Genomic DNA, 19,713 nt, shown 5'->3' with positions numbered 1-19,713 from the left:
AATTGTATAACTTCGTGTTTAAAAATGCCTGACTTGAGATAAGACAGTGTGCTGTACTACCGTAATTGTCGTTTTTGCGACATACATACCCGAATTCTATCCGGAAGCGTGAAAAAGTACGCGAAAACCGAAAAGGCATCCTTTAATTACGCCATTGGAGAGATAGACAGCGGGTGATGTTAATTACCGGAGACGGCCCGTTTCGAGGATAGACCTCATTAATGTATTAAAGATATCACTAAAGACTGCTCTGAGGGCGAGTACTGATGTGAAGACTGTTATGGTTATCTTACTAATACAAAAACCATGAGATGAAGATGAATGTGACGACATCGAGTGTTTGCTTGCTATTGGAATGGAAGAGATGCCAACTGGTACATGAATATACGCACACCCACGCACATGGATACAATATGGTGTTCTATTCTATTATGAAATTCACTTCGCTATGTAGTCGTACATGCTTAGGGAGTTTGTAGTGTAATGTTTGATAGCGGCAAGCTAATGATGACGGTGCTTTCGTATCAATTCTTGTATGTGCTCGTGACTTTGTACTCTCATTAATTATTAAATATCGACGCATCGCCAATCAAATGTACCTACTGATAATGATTCATATTCAGTAATAGCACTTAATCACCTTTGTCAAAACGGCACACCATAAGATCGATCGTTATACATATACAATCTTATAACGGTCAAATCATTAAGAAGAATGATCTCGAATTTGTATGCTCTAACGAGAAAATTGATAAATGCAAATACTTGAGGCTATTTTTTTTTATTTAATCTTTGAATGAATAGTACATGAAAACGTTGTGAAAAAAAAATTCACATCACTCTTCGTAAGATAATTTAAGCCAATTTAATAATTTCGTCTACAGTAGTCATCAGGACTTTGCTGATTTAGATGTTGAATTTGCAGAAAAGACCTGCACTTCAATTAAACACGATGACCAACCAGTCAACGCTGCTGATCGTAAAATCATCAAGAGATTTTTCCCAAGCGCAATTGCGTTACGTTCCAGTGTTGTTTTAAACGCATTCCCCGGTTTAGTAATGAATTTAATCATCACACATCAGCACAATATCAGCACAAATGAGATAAAGCAGTACCCAAAATAGACTGGATTAGGTCCAGGTATAAAGAATACATTGTGGGTGCACAATTTGTAATCGCAGCGACTATAGAATCAGGACTAAGATTCAGCATTTCATAAAGTCACAAAGTAAGGGCTAGTACAAAGAATAGGAAACTGAGAAAAGGTTTTACCTAACCTAAAGAGTGAGTTACGGTGCAGCACTCATCGAAAGAAATTACCTAAACTTTCTACAACAGAATTTGACTAGGCGATATCTAATCAACATATTTTATCATATCACATAACCTTTTCTTGTGTTCATGATGAAAAGAGACGAAAGCAAAGTGAGAACTTGAAGAAATAGAAAAGCGATTCCACAAAGCTGACCATGACATATATATATATATATATATATATATATATATATATAGTGTTCAAGATAATCTGTCGCTTGGTTGAATTTCTAAGGAGAGTTTTGTAAAAAAAGCTCATTCGTAGGTGACATATTTATCGACAACGCTATGTGTTCCGTGTGAAAACCTCTTTATAGGCCAAATTCGTCCTGCTGTATGCGGTTTCATCATCAAATTGAACATCAGAACAAACACTGATCACAATGATGGCACAAGAGGTTTGTTTATTAATATGGTGTTGATTCTCATAGAAATACCTATCGTAAACGCTCCGCTAACATATTTTGGTTAATCTCATGTGCCCGTTAATCTACATATATTTATACACCTAACTATAATATCCGGGTAATGAACAGGCCCTTAAACATACTGTGACCTTCTGCTTTGTTTATTTCTCAAGACGTTTTTGACATGGTTTAGCATACTCAGGCTACGTTGGATCGGTGTTCAGTGTTCAAGTTGGTTGTCTGAAAGTTCGAGATTAACGTATTGATTATGCGGGAGGTGTCTCTGTAGAAACAGAAAATTAAACACTATTATCGAGATAAATTCCGAATGTGGCATGCTCTCCGAATTAGGCAGTTACTTTATTTTCATGGCGCTGATACACTGTAGCCATTACTCCGGTGCAATGAAACGGTCAGTTAAAATTTAATCTCCGGACATAGGCTACCTGCTAAATTTTTATTATGCTTGTGTGTCTGTGAATGCTTTGGTGGTTTCTATTGACAAAAGAATCAGGCCATCAGCACACCTATTCGACGACGATCGTCGATGGAACCTCCAAGGCTGTGAAAGCTAGAGTAGCTCAGGTCGAGATTAAGAAGATCCAAATGGAATGCAGATACGCGTCGTTTTTTGTGCGTTTCGCCCTGTTAATGGCGGCAGGAAGACAAAATATGGAATATTTATTATAGCGCTATATAAGAAACACATTTACTTAGCTCAGTTCCTCTTCATTCACTTCACGCAATGTATAAGGAGTATACGTATAATAATTACATATGTTACTTCTTTCCCACCAAATTTTGTATATATAACGCTATCCAAACAAAGACAAATTGTCTCTTCGCTTTTTCTGTCTTGTTGTCCGTATTTATTAGGTGTTAAGGTAGGTCAATGGGTAGGTCGGATATCGTGAATTGTAACGAAGTGAAAGCCGTCAATCTTCGTTAGAAATGCGTGGAGCTATTGACACCAATCTTTATACAGCTTTAGAGTCAGGTACTGGAATTGTATGTATAGCAAGCACTTTATATTAAGTATGTGCATATAAATGATGAACAGAAGCCGTCGCCGCTTTCCTGCGCAGGTTCCGGTAGTCGCTATCCTGGGTGGCCCGAGAAAAATGCAATGCAAGCCTTCAGTTGCAAAGTTCAAGCACATCTCTTCAGGCGACCTATTGAGAGGAGGCGAACAGGCGTACCATTGCAGAATAAAGACCTGATAAGTATACCTATTTTTAGGTGCTTAACCTTTTTCTTGACGAAGATCTACCGTCAACTTGAGAAATAAAGTTTTTATAACAATGGATGTCTTCGGTAGTACGTCCGTGGTAATGGAAGACATTAAAGATTATCACATTAAAACATAGGTTAACAGCGTACTAATTTCGGTTAGATTAACTTTTATATATTACGGTCCTAATTGTGGCGGCCATCAGAATCCCCGAATCATCATAAAATCTGGATACTTTATAACAAAATTTTACACTATAGACTAATGCGGAACATGTGTGAAAATATTCTATATAGTTTTAATACATTTAGTTTCCCATACCGCCTGAAAAATTGTGCAGTATAATTTTTGCCGTGCATAATTGTTTCTGAAATCGCGTTCGTCACAGTTAGGGTCGTGCCGTAATTGTAACAATTACAGGTTTGATACAGGTTTATATTACTAAATTATTATACACAAAACAAAAACTCCGAATCGAATTGGTTTTATATGTTCATTAAGTTCTAAAATTTTATATAGACATACAACTATATGAAGTGAGAAGCGGTTGGAATTCCCTCAACGTCTTTTAATTGCCGTCCCGTCGAGTAGTAGACGCCATTCAAGGCTATCAGATTTATCGTTTAATAATTTCAGAGCATAAGTGCATCCATGAGAGCGCCTATGCGTCTCTTTATATATATACATATATATATATATATATATATGTATGTGTGTATCACAATACGTTCACTATATTTCAAAGTGAAAAATTGCTTTATTTATTGAATAAGGTTAAACAATTACACAAAAGAAACCTTTACCTTTAAGAAACTTATCCGGAACCCAATTTTAAGTGAGTTCAGTTGATAAAAATAGACGAAAGATAAATGTTTCGTTTTTCTTTTATTAACGGCATGTTTTATTAATGTACAAGAACAAGCATCAATATCGCTAACATTTCTGCTTTAAAAACAGCGCTTCATCCATATACGGTATGCAATCCGAATTAATACTCACATAATATGCTTATTTATCTAGTCAGTAGCCTATATTAACGCACAACAACGGGCTTGATGTTTCGCTACCCGTGAGTTTCCAACAGAAACATTTTTTGACAGCCTTTGGGAAACTAAAGTGCGACAGCGTGTGCTAAAGACAAACGCGTTGATTGAAAACCTGGCAAAAAACGCGACGCGGCTGAACTTCAGAATAACAAAAATATGGACTTCCCTCTCACGTAAGTTTTTAAAACGAATACAATATTAAAAGCTACAGAAGATTAGTATTAGCTCAGAAGTTAGGCGCCATCGAGTATTTACGTCCGTATTTAATTGGTACACACCCGAGTATTTAAGAATTCTTTGCCACACTTCAACAGTCTTGATTCGCGGTGGTTCAACCTCCTATAAGAAATAAATAATCTGATCCCATATGGTAGTGGATAGCTATTATATTACTATACCGACACAAATATAGTCTGGGCAACGAAAATGGCAGCGGTATTTTGTTAGACCTTAGGAACCGTTTGCAGGTTCAGAGGCTTGTAAACGGTTTTATATTACATTTCTTCTTGCACCTTATCTAATTATAAATTTATAAATTTTTTTTTAAAAAAAAAATTATAAATTTTCGAATGATCAACCACCTTATGAACGTACCCAACATTGTCAGACACTATTTCTAAATTCTGGTAAGATTCAGATTAACATCGACCAAAAATATCATTCTCATCGAAAGAAGTTGGCTTAAAACCAAACAAATGATTCTTTTGGTTGTCGGTTTTCTAAGAAATAGTAATAATTAGCCCTATCAAAAAAAATTAGTCATGTATTTACGTCAAAATGATCTGGTATGCATTGTAGCGCAACATGGACATGTTCATCTGCGGATCACTCATGTTGCGCGAAATTAAAAAGTTTATTTTGACTATTAATTTTTTGAACGTATTTTTTTATACCCTGATTACTTGCTCTTTAGTGCTGTTATTCTTATCATAACTGCGCATGTCTTATGCAATAATTGTCGTTCTTATTTTTATTTTCCAATTTTGTATCAGGGCCCATCGATTGTCTTCTACTTGGTTGTAACAACCATAATACACTGCCACAAATTAGTAATTTCACAGAACCTCGTATCTTCGACGAATAACATCTTTTACTACTAGAGCCCGTCAAAGGCAATTCGTTCATTCTACACACAAAGCCAAAAGCAAAAATTGTTCGAAGCTAGAAGCCAGACGGATAAACCTGGCAACTATTTCTTTAAACCTAATTGTATTATTATAAAAATTCATAAACACAGTATATAATTACAATTACGATACTTATTAAGAAAATTATACTTTTTGTATTATTATATATATAGGAAAGAAATGTTTCCAGGTGTACAAAGGATTGTTTGACCAAGTGATTGCTTCACGTCATGCTGATTTTCTTTCTTTACTTATCCTTTATTTTCCTTCGTTGAACGCATCCATATGAGCAGCCACTTTTAGAGCTAATCACTTTGTTCTATGCAAATATAGTTATTTTTTTTTGTGTTAAATGGGAAAAATTATATTCTAAAGTTGTTACGCTTCGTTCTTCCCACCCGTAGCCAATGGTGGTGGCGGCGTTGCTACTATGGAGCTTTCTGTACTCGACGCGCCAATGGTCGCATCAACTCGTTGTAATCGGACAAAATGCCTTTCGATTTCTACCAGACTCTTTCCTTTTGTTTCGGGAAGTTCCACCAAAAAGATGGTCGCTAATACCAGCGTTATGGTAGCAAACACGGCATATGTGCCAGCTGCACTTAAAACTGTTTGGATTTTGCTCCATTGATTGGTCACCAGGAAGGCGCAAGTGTAGTTTACACTAGTTGCCAGTATGCTTCCGTAAGAACGGCATCTGGAAAAAGCAAGTTGTGTTAGCAAAGGTCAGGTGGAAGCTGAATACAAGATAGGTTGTCTCCTGAGTTCACTAGATATGGTATCTTCATATAATTAAACTGAGCTCAAATCGAAGGAAGACACTCACCGTTGGGGAAGAAGTTCACCCATCATAACCCAGGCGACAGGTCCCAGTCCAACTGCAAATGCTATTGCGTAAATCGACATAGCTACGAGAGGAATCCAACCCCATTGACCCGACGGCGACTAAAAAGGAAAACAAACTCCGGTTAAGTTTACAACAAAACTAACATGGGTAAGCTCTTACTTTATCACTGTGGGGACACAGAGAATGATTGCAGTGAAACAAATCGTGAAAATGAAAGTTTTCAAGATTTCTACTAAAAATGGACATGCTTCACCCACTGGACTCAGGAATACGCACCTTAAGCTCAATAAAGTAGACTACCATGGTATAAAGGGAAATGGAGACAAGAAACGATGAACCCAATAATAGATACCGACGGCCGTAGCTGTCTATCAGACTCATGCTTATTACAGCGCCAATTACCTAAAACGGAAAAAACACGTTTTCAAACAAAAAAAAAACTTAACTAGACCTCCAAATGCGTCATATAACAATGCCATTTTATTTTCTGCCATTTTGTTTATTAGGACGGCGAGTTTTTTTTCTCGGCTTGAACTGGCTAGCTCGTGTCAGCTGTAGAGGGCATTGAAAATTACTGATTGAGTTCCTCACCCCCAGAGCTCCATAGATGAAAAAATAAAACTACTACGTTACTGAAGTGGCAATGGTCTCAGTAGAAATATGAAATTTGTGTTATTTAGAAAGTGCATGTAGTTAAAGCCTCACTTTCTAAGCTGTAGTACTTAGAGATGTAACACTACTGTGCTCAGACGATCCTGGCTTGACTAACTTATTCAAAAAATGGTACTAGACTATTACTAATTATTTCTGAGTGGCTTCCACAATTTTTCTTCAACAACAGTTTCAGTTCATCAAACACAGGGTATCCAACGAGAAGGTCTAGATCTCCAAGTCTGTACGTTGGGAACTGCCAAGTAGAACCCTTGTCAGGTCGGAAACCGTGAAGAAATAACACAATTTACGAAAAACAGTTTTTAAATATACATAGTTGCGTTACTCTTTGCTCACTTTAAGTTTTTTTTTGACTAAGTAAAGATTTTATTTCTTAAAGTCTAGTGACTGTTCCAATTTTTAATTACATGTCAATGTCATGATATCCAGACTTCCTTTGCTGCGTCTACGACCGATACTCGATTCTGACTATGAATCTATTGTTAGGACTTCGCGTGCTTCTATGGATGAACATCCATTGCAGTTTGAAATGAAACTATATGGAACTCTAATTGGTATATGCAGAGAGAAAAGAGCTATGGATATTAAATTTCGTGTACTTCTGCAGCACTAATTCTCTGGCTCAAAGGTTTCCGGTAACAACTCACTTTAAATCATGATAGCGATGTAATTCCGGTTGTAACACTTCAAAAGTGAGCGTCGAAGTAGGTTTACTAAGCCCCGCCTCAAGATTCTCCCACCCTTTTGTTGAATTATTGTTATACCCTTTCATTCACTTTATTTATTAAATACGGTGCTTGCATCTTTAAAATCATTAAAAGACTTCCCCAGTGTCTGTGGAATATTTGAGTTTAGGAATGCTCCCCTTGCCTTTTGCTACTTGCTGTTAATCATAAAGATGTCGACTTTTATCGTGTGCAGCTTTACTTTCCCGAATGATATCTTCGAGGCTATCCGCAACCTAAATAGCTCTATTAAAAAATGATATCTAAATTAAAGAAATATCTGTTACGCAAATTGATACGTAGTAGCTACGACATAAATACTCATTACCATGCAGAATTACATTGGAACAAAACATACTCGTGAATGCGAGGAGTATTTCGGCAAGTTTTGTAGATTGTTTTATACCATATTAACAGCAACGTAATTCAAATGCGTTCTGCATGTTTCGGCTTCGACTAGTATGTCAGCAAGCGTGCACTAGATAACACTGCATGTCACCATAGCAATTAAATTTACCTCTTCCTACTTGATGCGTTATTCGATCGACTCTGAATTCATTCACAAACGATTTACACTACTGACCTGTTCTAATCCGAAGGCAACCATGCAGGTGTAAGCTGAAAGGGAGCTACCAGCCCGATGGAAGATATCCTCGGCGTAGAAGACAACTGCGTTCACAGCTAAAAAAGGGATACGCAATAGGTATTCGGTATGTCATCAGTTCATTTGGCTTAAAGAGGGCTGCGTATTTATGTTGATTTTTCTATAATGAAGATATAGAAGCTACTATTGTTGGACAAATAGGTTCAGGCTACACAAAGGATACACAATTCCGTAGATATACTTTGCAAGGTACCAAATATTAGGCTACTACAAGCGGATTAAACGGACTTTGAGATTTGTAACTTCTGAACCACGCGCGCTTAGCAGACGGAATTAGGTGATAAATACTTGCATTACGTGAAGATTATGAGTGATACCTGTTGAATTTACGTTAGGATAACTGAGTTCTAAAGGAAAAGATCTTTTAGTTTTGAAAATCAGCGCTCAGTAATCAAGTTTTCGTCCTTCGAAGGTTATAGCCCTGTAGAAATCCATAAAAGATTGGTGAAAATATTGGACAAAGAGGCTTTAAGCAGAAACCCAGTGCTTGGTTAATGTAAACCTTTCAATAACCAAAATCAGAGTTTGAAGACCAGCGAGGAGACAACCAAATATAGGGACCCGAAGGACAAGAACGCATTGCCGCAACCGAGGAGCGTTTTCATAAAACAAAAGTTTGAAGCCTAAGGATTCTGTCGTACAAAACTGGCGTTTTATATGCCACATGCTACAGAATTATGACCTAAATATTGAGCATACGGAAACTAAGCAAAAAAAAGAGTCTTTTTCATGGCTCAGTCTTTATTGCCAGCCGAAAAAGGACCAGGCGAGAGAATGGCGTCACTCTGGAGAGAAATCGACTTCCATAACAATCTCGGGTAAGTTCAGTGAGAGTGGTACTTGCAATGAACATGAGGTGCATCTACTACTATGAGATATCGTCCAAGAATTAAAAGAAATGAACGTAGCCCGCTATATCGGATTCTTTAAAAGATACATCGATCTTTGACACGGCAACCTAGTTGCTTGATGACAACGCCAGACCTCATCGCTATGCCTCAGTTACTTCCTGTATTAAGCAAAAGAATACCCAACGTTAAATTCAACCTGCTTATTCTCCTGATCTAGGTTCGTGTGAATACGGAGTTCTCCATGCCCTAAAAAGGGCAACTGCTGGGCAATTATATTTCACATTCGATTTACTTTGAGAAGCCGTAGAGAAATTACACGTAAGAATTAAATGTATGGCTATTTATAAGCTGGCAGAGCGCTGAGAAAAGTGTGTCAATATTACTTAACAACAAATATTAAAATCACTATTCTAACCCAACTATTTCAAAAGTGATTCAATTCTAAAGCCCGCCGGCTTCGCTTGTAACAGTTTAATATATTAAATGTAAATACACATCTAGATATGAGTACTCCAGCCACCTAAAAGCCAAATCTTTAGACTGGTAAGTGGCCACGGTCTGCTGCTCCATTTCAAAGCTACCATACTTTGTTACTATACATAAAAACTACTAGCAGGGCCCTACTGTAAGAAATTATGCGATTTTTTTGGTAGAATGCACTCGTGTTGTCATTTAGGAGTGAAAACAGTAAAGATTATAATATTTTCAAACCTACCGGATCCTTGTTGGGCGACCATTAAAAGCACAGATAGAAGAATGGGTTTAGTGACTGAGATTTTGTATATATGATCAACACTGTCAGCCATTATTGGTCCCTGGAAAATTAAAAAAATTTAGTAAAACATAGAACTAATGGCTATCTACAATATAGATGTGTCATTATAATCCATTAATACAAAAAGATGGCTTTTATCGTAATTCGCAAGACATCGTTTTTAAAATAACTACTTTTAGTCTATAGTTGCATGGTAGGAAGTGTGGAGTGATACCTGTCGTTCACTAAGTCCTTCTTGTCGCATAATTTCAGATGTAACTTGATCACAGTCGCCCCAAAGAAACAGAAGAGACTGAAACCAAATGATATAACAAGAACGTAATTGGTCATGAGACAATGTAACCCCCTACAAGCATTACAGCCTGTGAGTCGTAATAACATTGGTCCTACATTGAGTTGGACACTCCTACATTGCAGCATAGCAAAGTAAATCACATTGGTAAAAATTACTTGTTTTACCGTAATATTAATTTTTACTTTTTTGTCTTAAGCAGTGGATTGACTAGGTATGCTCATATGAATGGAAATTTTCAAGCTATAGCTCATTAAGTGCATAACCTAGACTACCACTATTCACTCTTGAAATACAACGCCCTCGCAATTTATTTTTAAAGAGTTCACTGGGGCACAGCCATCGAAGACTCAACAAAATGATGTAAAAGATAGATTAGTAACGTTTAGTTTGTCGAACTAATCGTGGTTCTGATAGCAATAGCTAAGTTTTTTTTTCGTTTCGAATTTTTATTAATAGGGCCCGTTTTTTAACTCTGAAGAGGAGAAACGATTATAATAAATAGCCTGAAGCATTCAGTACAGAATAAAACTAAAGGCTCAAAATAATGAAGCAATGATATACGAACAAGGGGGTTGAGGAACTGGTAATGAAAAGGTTCATTATTTTACTCTTCTTAATATTATTCTACCTTATGAATAGACGTACCTTAGTCGCTTTAGAATGCTGCTCTCTACTGAAGTACCACGCTGGACTCTCAACAGAAAACAGCAGTAAAATGACGGTTAAGCTGGCGAAGACCATTCCAAAGAGAGCAAGCCATTTCCAGGCACAGAAGTTGGCGACAATATACATAGTTAGAAGTCCGGTAGCAACAAACAGTTGGACGGCCGAAGTGAGAGAACCCCGGACTGCTGGAGGCGACACCTCCGATAAATAGATAGGACCAATCAGTGACAGAACACCTGGACAGATGTTCAATTATGGTGATAATTAGGAAGCGCGGTGAGTAATAATCAAGCAAATTATCAATAACCTTACCCACATTACCGCTATATTTCAATACTAAAAACGTCAAAGTATGATATTCGTAAAAACCATAATAGCTTTAAGACAGACAAACATAACAAGTTATTTCAGACAGTCTAATATGCTGGACGTACTTATGAATATATGAAAGGAATTGTTTGACTGGAACAATTTAGATTAGATTTAACTACAAGTGAAAAATCATGGACAAATTTCGTGACAACAACTCTCGAAAATTAGCATTTTTGCCAATTTGTTGAAAGTAGTTTCGAATTTGTTTTTCTGTACCCATCGTTTAGTAACATAATTACTTATTGAAAGTTAACCTGTAAACACACTAATAAATGCGTGATGTAATAAATGGAAAAAAAAACATTATGAATGTAAACGAACCACATACAAGGTTGCATGGAACGGTGATATCTCGAAGGTATTTCGCTTTTAAACTACCAGTTCCCATTTCTAACGAACAAAATTTTTGAAAGCGCTGTAAATTAGATAAAATAACTAACAGGCCACTTCTTTTCGCTGAACTAACTTGTAAATTGCACGGGGATGTTCTAAACTGTTGAAAAAAAAATCTCCTTTATCTCATGTATTACGATTGACCTCATCTGATGTTTACTTTCGCTAAATAAATTAGGTTTAAATATTAAGGCAAGCAAACCGAAATTTTCCTATAGGAGTTTCGGGAAGAACTATGGTCAGTATGACATATTTTCGTTACTTGTAGCAAAATCTGGTACTCACCAGCCGACCTGATTTAAAGGAAAAGCCATTCACTCAAGCTATTTTGGCTGATAGACGAAAAATGTTGGATCCATCGGAATTCATCAATACATTTAGAATGGATAAAGACATCCAGACAGGTAACATACCTGTAGTGAATGTCTTTAGTAAAATTCTGAATTAAACACGTAGAACCAATCAGTGCAAATCATACTTTGGTTGAAGTAGCGAATTCATGTGCAAATTATTCTGGTTTTGGAATGCCCTGTTAAAAGTACACTGTTAATGTGCCTCAGACTCTACAAGAACTGACTTCAGATTCCACAGATTTTAGCCTTAAGAAATCAACAGCGACCTATATGTGGTATGTTCCTTCTCAACTATGCAAAATACACTTTAGCCGTTTCATTTTAAAAGTCCTATGTTAGAGTCCCAATTATACATAATAGATTCCTTGGATTCTGTTCAATCTAATCTTTTAAATCAAAGATCTGTAGTTATTATCGACAAGTCAGATAAGGTATAGATGACTAACCTGTAGAGTATCCACAAATAGCCCTTCCGGTGAGCAACCATGTGATTGAAAATGCGCAAATAATCGTCTGCCAGCCGGCGATCATTCCTAGTGATGCCACGATTAGTGTCCACCGTCTACCCATGTAATCACTGAGCACACCTGTAGAAATACATACTATACTTAGGCTTTCATAAAATAAGCAGAGTTTCCACTCGAAATGCCAAAATAAAACATATGTTATCAATTTAATATGTGCTTCTGGATCGTCTTTAATTATCAACTTGAAACACAATCTATCTACAAATAACTTAAGAATAAATTTATATATGGCTTAAAATATCCTATTCTGAAATAAGAGAAAATGAAAATTTGAATAATTTGTAAAGGAAGCTCAAAACGCAGGCACTTATTTTAATATGATTTAACGTATATAACTTGTGTGTTTACACACGCGTACGCGTGCGTATACATTATTACTGGTAAAACTCCTGAGAAACATTGGATAGCGTAGTTTTTTATTTGTATAAATATTAATCGGTACCCGAATTAGACATGCTATAGCTGAAATACAGTTTTATGTGAAAAGATGTCAATAAAAAAATTCCTGTAAAACTAAAAAAATACATATTTTTGGGCGAAGCTAATTTGAAGCTGCGCATTAAAAAGCTTACTTAGTAATATCCAGCTTATAGCCGAAAATTGAAGTACACTAGGTTTCGAGCTAAGCTGATTTCAAGGTATCAACAAACAAGAAACTTGACCTCGGTAGCCCTTGATAAGTTGGTCTGTTTCCTGCCATAATCATAGATTGCGAATGCCCAGTTGGATAGAACCTACCTCCAGTAAGAGCTCCAACCAGTCCACCAAACATGAGTATACTGGCTAACCACTGAAATTGCTGCTCTGATATAGGGAATTCGTCCATAGCAAGCATCGAACTTTTCGCAGGTGCTGAGTACCCATAGCAGGTGCCCATTGAGAACGAACTCAGCCATACAGCCGAAGCCGCAATGAGGTAATTATACGATTTCACGCCGTCCGAGCGGACCAGTAACGCGGTGTCGAACTCCATTGAATTGAATTCCTTTGCTATTGAAGTAGCGAAGTGGGAATACGTGGAGTAGTTGGCATATGTCAACTTTCTAGACGAATTTTTCGACGCTGATCGTGTAGTAAGGGACAAACCCTTTTGAATGCATGACAGAGTTATGTATTTTCTAGCAGAACGTAAATTAATCGTTTGGGGTTACCCCTAACTATGACCAAGCAAGAAAACGCTTATTTATATGTTACACGATAATACATATGCATAGGTACACTGAAATACGTGTTGTCCGTTCTTAGATTAGACACAATTCATTTTCTAGTGCAACCACTGAGTGCATTCGTCAAAAGGATTGTCGGTATTGTCATGCTTCACGCTTCTTTTTGTCGTCTTCGTCCGAAGTCAATGTGAATTATAATAGCCGAGCCTTTATCCGCTTTCTAGCCAGTGCCACTCGAGATAACAGATAACGGAACAATCATGATGCTAGCAGCAGCTTGCCTGAAATATATTAAATATAGACGTATTACCGATTATTTGCGTGGTAATCGTATTATATTGCGGATTTGTTTGCATATTGTAATGATGCACTGATACTGGCACAAATGCGATACATTCATAGTACCTCTATAGCAATAGCAATGGAAATACTTATAACTTGATATATTATTGCTACGCGCCATAATACTTGGCCACGCGGCCCACATGAGTGTTCCAACACACGATCCATGACAGTCCGCGCTCTGGGCTATTTCTTCTTAAAGAATGCCAAACCTCCAGACCTGCGAGGACACTCGATTGAGAACTAACCAAGGTTTACTGTATCAAAGTTATCCAATCATCTACAACATCTTCGTACCGTCTCTGGAACACTGCAGTACCTTTTGTTTGCTCAAATCAAATCTCTTGATTCTGCTGAGACTTTCCCGCGTTGTCTTGCTTGTACGTATTCTCTGTGTTCAACCGATCGCTTCTCTAATTGCAGGTTGCACCGAATAGCGGCAATTACACGAGTACATGCGTGTATTCCCTAAGCTTTAAACTTTAGCAACCCAGCCACCGACCTCCCAGTCCGAGGCTATATGCCGGGACCGATGGGAAAGCACTTTAGTACGCAGTGTACAGTCTTCCAAATGCTTGCACGTCCACCCGTCTTCTCGGAATAACAGACCATGCTGGCGGCTTCAAACTGGGGTTGCGCAATATGTTGGCTATGTAGACTGTATAGTTTTTATTTGTAATCGCTCTTCAATCGAATAGAAATCGCTTCACATAGACTTTAGCCTGATAGACTAGTCTCGTCTTATTTTGTTCTATACAGAATTACTTTTTAATTTCAATTCATAACCTTACATTTTTATTTAAAGTTTTTAGCTTGCGCATAGTCGGCCTACTTTGCACTTCTGTCGGCAGTAACATTACACTCTTTACTTGTATAATATTTGATTTGGTTCCCGTTACTCCTATAGTAAACTACTTAGAGTGTTGCTGCTGCAAAGCTTTAACAAAAGCAATCAAGGGCATCCGGGCATATGAGTGTCCGTGTAACAAATAATAGTTCTACACCGCCAGAAAATGATAGATCTTGGAAGCGTAGACCGTTCACACTCAAAGAACTTACTTGCCTGAAATAAGCTCAATAAATGTCGAGGAATCCGAAGTTCAAATTGTGTAAGCTGAAGAAAGTAGTGATGCTGCTTCAATATTCATTTTGCTCTATAAGAACAAGAAGCAATCTACATTCTAACCCAAGTATCAAATTATTGCTAAGACCTCTGGTGCGAACAAACTGAAGCATCAGGGACAGCAAATATTGGTGACACATCCCATATGAGTTTCTGACTACCAGTCGCACCTAGTTAAGTGTCCTGCAGTTTCTTCATCCAATTTTACTTGAGAAATGTTTCTATTTCCTCGTATCATTGAAAATGTGGGTGATTCTACGCAGGCGGTCCACGTTTGTGTCGGCGATTCTCGCCAGCTAATACCCCAATCAATGAATAGTCGTATCCAGTAACTCCCCTTAATCACCCCCTGACACTACTTCCAAAGCGTATGTCACTAGTCGGAAATTCAGATAAATAGATTGATTCCGAACAAATACATATAATGAAATCCTGCTTAGTCACTACAACCGGACGCCCAAACGATACGGTCATTACTTGGTACTTACGATGAAATGCCAACTATTAAGCAGCAGCTACTGTGATTTCACGTCTTCTGCTTAGGCTAACTTCACAAAAAGGTTTAAAAATAGAACGCTAGTCCCGAGAACCGTGTTGTCTTATTTTTAAAAAAAAACTTCGCTGTTATTATTTAACTAGCTCTTGTGAATTTACGTCCTTCAATATGAATGTTTTTCGTACTGAACAGATTGCACTCGAAACTTTGCAGTTTCTTTCATTCTCAAAAATTTCTATGTTCGCGTGTAACTTTACTGGTTACCACGTTTGTCACATGACGCTGTTCAAGAAAACTGTGAAACAAAAAAGCTACGAAAAGGCCTCGCTTAGCGTAAAAGAGCAATATACAACATTCTCGTTCGAAAGGACTCAGTTGTCAATGAAAGTTGATTGATGAACTGCTTATATAAGAAATATATTCGACGTTTCTAGACCTTGGCGATTGTACGACAAACGTTATCGATTATATTATATTTGCGCATAAATAATGAATAAACCCTTTCATGAACTCTCTCATAATTCATTTAGCCTGAACGCAAATATTTTCCTCAAATTGTTATGTAAAATCCGAAATGTTTGAAATTCAAATCATACTTTGAGCCAAATATATGCCACAAATGTAAGTGTCCATCTGTCAGCATGATCTCGCAACAGCCAGTGGTGCCAGACTGCCCAGTGTCTTTGATTGAAAATGTCGGGCACAGCGAACCGAAATTCCACATTAGCATTGTTATGCCTTTCCGGAGACGATGCGATTTACGATATTGTTCAGTGGTTCCCAGAAGGCAGAAAGAGAAGTAACAAAGCTATTTGCCCTTTAAAGACCTGAGGACGACGTTAAGTCTCGCCTATTCAACTTGTAGTCGCCGTGCGTATTTTTTTTTTGCGTATCATGCTGCTACTTAAGAATGATTCACGAGCAATGGTCAGCTCCATTTCATTTTTATGTTAACCTATATATTAATGTTCTGAAGATAATTTAAAGTATCCGGTTGATCGACCAGATATGCACTAGCTTGCCATTGAGTGGTTTAATTTTTTCTTAGTTTCGAATAAGACTGGAAGCGTTGGGCTTATAAGTAGGCGCTTCATCCGCAACATCCTCCAATGGTATGAGGCAATTATTCTTTTCAGGTTTCTGGAGGAAACTTATACATTATTTATAACACCGTTACAAGCGAAATCGATAAAACTTTGCGATTGAATAACTTTTGAACTACGCATCACCAGCAGATAAAATTTAGCTGGTAAATGCTCCAGTACTCTAGAAACCTCTTAGACAAAACTAATTGGGTTTGCCTCGGGAGACACGAATTTAGAAAGAAACTATCTTTTAGCCTCCAAAATTAACATCTAGCGGTGAAAATTTTGGTCCTCGAAAGCCACAACGCGCATCGAAGGTGGGTAAAAATATAAGACAGGACGGCTCAAAGTGAAAATACAATACGTAAATGGCTCACACGTTTCAAAAACGGAGATTGGAATTTTGTAGATCAGCACGGAGGAAATTAGATGCTGGGACCCAAAGGACAAGAACGTATTGCCGCAATGAAACAGGCTTTTCACTACAGCACAGTTTGGAGTTTTGCGGTTCCATCAGCCAAAACTGGCATTTCACATGTAACGTATTACGGAATTATGACCTGAATATAGAAAATGTGGGATTTAATTAAAAATAGGTTCTCCGTGCATTATCCTCAGACCAATTCCACGTATATTGCACGTGCAATTTGTAGACTTCTAATCAACAAAGAACTCACCTGGAGCATACGGTCGTCATATACCAGCCATAGTTCAATCTTTAACCAGTTGGAGAGTAAAAGGGTTGGTGAAATCGAGTTCGGTGCCAATATTGAATAAATCCGGACGTAAGTGATGATAGTACTTGACATGTATAGCACAAATATCTGCTGCTATAAGGTAAAACAAGACAATGAATGTAGTCCACAAGCTGGAGTTCCTTAAAAGATTCATGGACCATTGGCTTAGGAGTCTGGGGCACGCGGTCTGATTACTTTATGGTGATGCCAAGCTGCATGGCCATTCCTAAATTACTTCCTGGATTGAGTAAAGTAATATCCAGCATCAGGTTCAACCCGCTTATTGTGCAGATCTAAGTCCGTGTGATTATGGGGCTTCCCATGCCCTAAGATGGATAAACATATCCTACTATCAGTTTACTTCGAAAAACCGTAAAGAAATGATATACGAAAGCGGATGTGTCATACTTCTGAGTCAAATAGCTTGTGTCATTCCTCTTATGCTATCATTGTGCTACCGTTGGTCCGCTCCGCCCTTGCAGTTGCCTTACTACATAAAAATTAATTTTAACTTTCAGAATATAACGTAGATGTGATGATGCTTGAGAAATTAAGTAAGTTTTGTAGCAGCATCGGTATTTTTTTAAATTCTCAACTCATTGGACCTGATTACAAAACACGAACTCGAAGAATTAAGTATTTTTACAACTCTTCTTTTTTGCATTTAATTTAGCCAAGTATTTTAAAACAGATAAAATTGAGCCCATCGAAGGATCCATTTATATAGTTTATCGTAGGAATAACCAAAAAATAGTTTCCTCTCTGTTTAAATTAAATGCTATGAGAACATTTTTAGCATTTTTAATAACAAAGGCCTTGTTATGTCTTCGGTTGTAATAAAAACGCAGTCAACATCTATCGTAAGATAAGCATAAGAATCTTAGAGTTATATTAAGTAGGAGTAGTATAGGTGGTGTTAACAACGAAAATTACTATGGCCGCTACAGACACCTAATAACTCTCTAAGTTTATACGATAAGCAAAGTCGTAATAGTAAATAATAAGCCTATTTCCTTTGGAACATTGACGATCACCAGAACGAATTTAAACTTCAATAATTTCTTGACATATTCTTTCTATAGTATCAGGGGCATATAATCCCGTTACTTATAAACATTTCGTGTCTATAGTATTAGTAAATGTGACAATAGTTTGGAATGATTTTTAACCTACGTAAAAAACTTTTTTACTGGCAGACTGTTTTATGCATGACATAAAGTATACTCATATAGATAATAGATAATCGCTGCAATTGAAAGACTAATCTCTAAATTCAGAATGATCCCATTCTTCATTGAAAATCTCAGCGATCAAGAACGTTATGAATTTTGTAAACCTCGTAATTTATATTAAGCTATATCCTTACTATTACACTACGGTACCTTATGATAGTTTCTAATATGAAAATTTATTACAAGTGTAGAAACTATAAACAATTTCTCTTTGATGCTGCAAAAGATTTTAGAATAATTGACAGCACGTTCTTAATAACTCAGACATTACTGCTGCGTGCAACACGTTATCTGCGCTTTCTGTCAAAATAATACATACATACTCGTGCAAGTTCACAAAACAACCACATGAGTTCTACAAGCCTTTTTTTCAATTGAAAAATAAGCTTGTTTTATGCTCCTATTTTTCTTTAAAGCAAGTACTTCCAATAGATAATAGAGAGTTGAATGAACAGTACGCTACTAAATATGATAGTGTGCCTTACTCGCAGGCATTTACTCTGTAATCGGCCGTTATCTTTGTAATTGTACTTTAGTAGGCCTAATAAGACAACTCTATTAACTTTTACTAGTCAAAGTATGGTTTCTTGATAAGGCTCATCAAGGTCTTGGAGAAATGTGAAATAAAGGAAATGACTGAGTTCGGGAAGAAAAATATCAGCTCAATTCGGCAACAGAGCGAATTAACGATTCTTTCATTTCACACATAAATATAGATTTCCGCAAACACCGAACTGAATTTGACCAATGATATTAATTCACATACACAAACCTGTAGGGATTTGACGAATGCTTTCGCAGAAAATTAACAATTTAAGGTTTTGTATTGCTTTATTGCAAAGTTATTATTACTGTAAAGCTATTGTTATTATTATTACTATTGTTATTATTATTATTATTATTACTATTGTAAAGTTATTTGAAGTTTTTTTTGTATTGCTTTACTGTAAAGTTATCGACAGAAGACAGAGTCGGCAACCTGCAAGTTTCTTATTGAATATATTTATTTATACGAGGTTTTGTTGTACTACTTGCACAGTCAAAACATGACGTAAATAAATGCAAACCTTTTCACACTAATTACACACAAAAGTACACACTGAATACCTGTGATATGTTTGCTTGCAAATTCACATAGCACTCGTGTATATTAAAATTTCATAAGAAGTCCTGGCACCACTAGCATCGTTTATTGCACTATGCGCCTAACAGCCAGCACAGCTGCTAGCTTTCAGTAATATTTATATGCACTATAAACCGAGTTAG

The 19,713-nt window shown here is 36.9% G+C and overlaps 2 protein-coding genes across 7 annotated transcripts; one reads left to right on the top strand and one right to left on the bottom strand.

Annotated features, from left to right (window-relative positions):
* Window positions 1-1,405: 1,405 nt before the first annotated feature.
* Window positions 1,406-4,580, top strand: LOC147754206 (uncharacterized). The gene is made up of 4 exons (XM_086975048.1): window positions 1,406-1,426; window positions 1,581-1,713; window positions 2,231-2,355; window positions 2,808-4,580. The coding sequence occupies exons 1-4, from the start codon at window positions 1,406-1,408 to the stop codon at window positions 2,940-2,942; spliced, it is 414 nt and encodes a 137-aa protein (XP_086831174.1). The 3' UTR covers window positions 2,943-4,580.
* On the bottom strand, window positions 3,820-19,711 carry LOC111254124 (facilitated trehalose transporter Tret1-like). 6 transcript variants are annotated; one of them, XM_022814658.2, is made up of 10 exons: window positions 19,555-19,711; window positions 13,005-13,713; window positions 12,186-12,326; window positions 10,601-10,857; window positions 9,875-9,952; window positions 9,601-9,700; window positions 7,954-8,051; window positions 6,250-6,375; window positions 5,953-6,071; window positions 3,820-5,823 (listed from the first exon to the last, which is right to left on the bottom strand). In XM_022814658.2, exons 2-10 carry the CDS (start codon window positions 13,237-13,239, stop codon window positions 5,505-5,507), a joined length of 1,473 nt encoding a protein of 490 aa, XP_022670393.1. In that variant the 5' UTR covers window positions 13,240-13,713; window positions 19,555-19,711; the 3' UTR covers window positions 3,820-5,504. The 6 variants fall into 6 exon arrangements, with proteins under 6 accessions (XP_022670393.1, XP_022670394.1, XP_022670395.1 ...); XM_022814659.2 differs by having other exon boundaries at window positions 19,515-19,671; XM_022814660.2 differs by lacking the exon at window positions 19,555-19,711 and adding an exon at window positions 17,156-17,377.
* Between the last annotated feature and the right edge of the window lie 2 nt (window positions 19,712-19,713).

The sequence above is a fragment of the Varroa destructor genome, unplaced genomic scaffold (assembly GCF_002443255.2).
Source record: "Varroa destructor unplaced genomic scaffold, Vdes_3.0 BEIS01000007.1, whole genome shotgun sequence".
NCBI classification, from domain to species: Eukaryota; Metazoa; Arthropoda; class Arachnida; order Mesostigmata; family Varroidae; genus Varroa; species Varroa destructor.
This window is presented reverse-complemented; position numbering and strand designations above follow the sequence as displayed.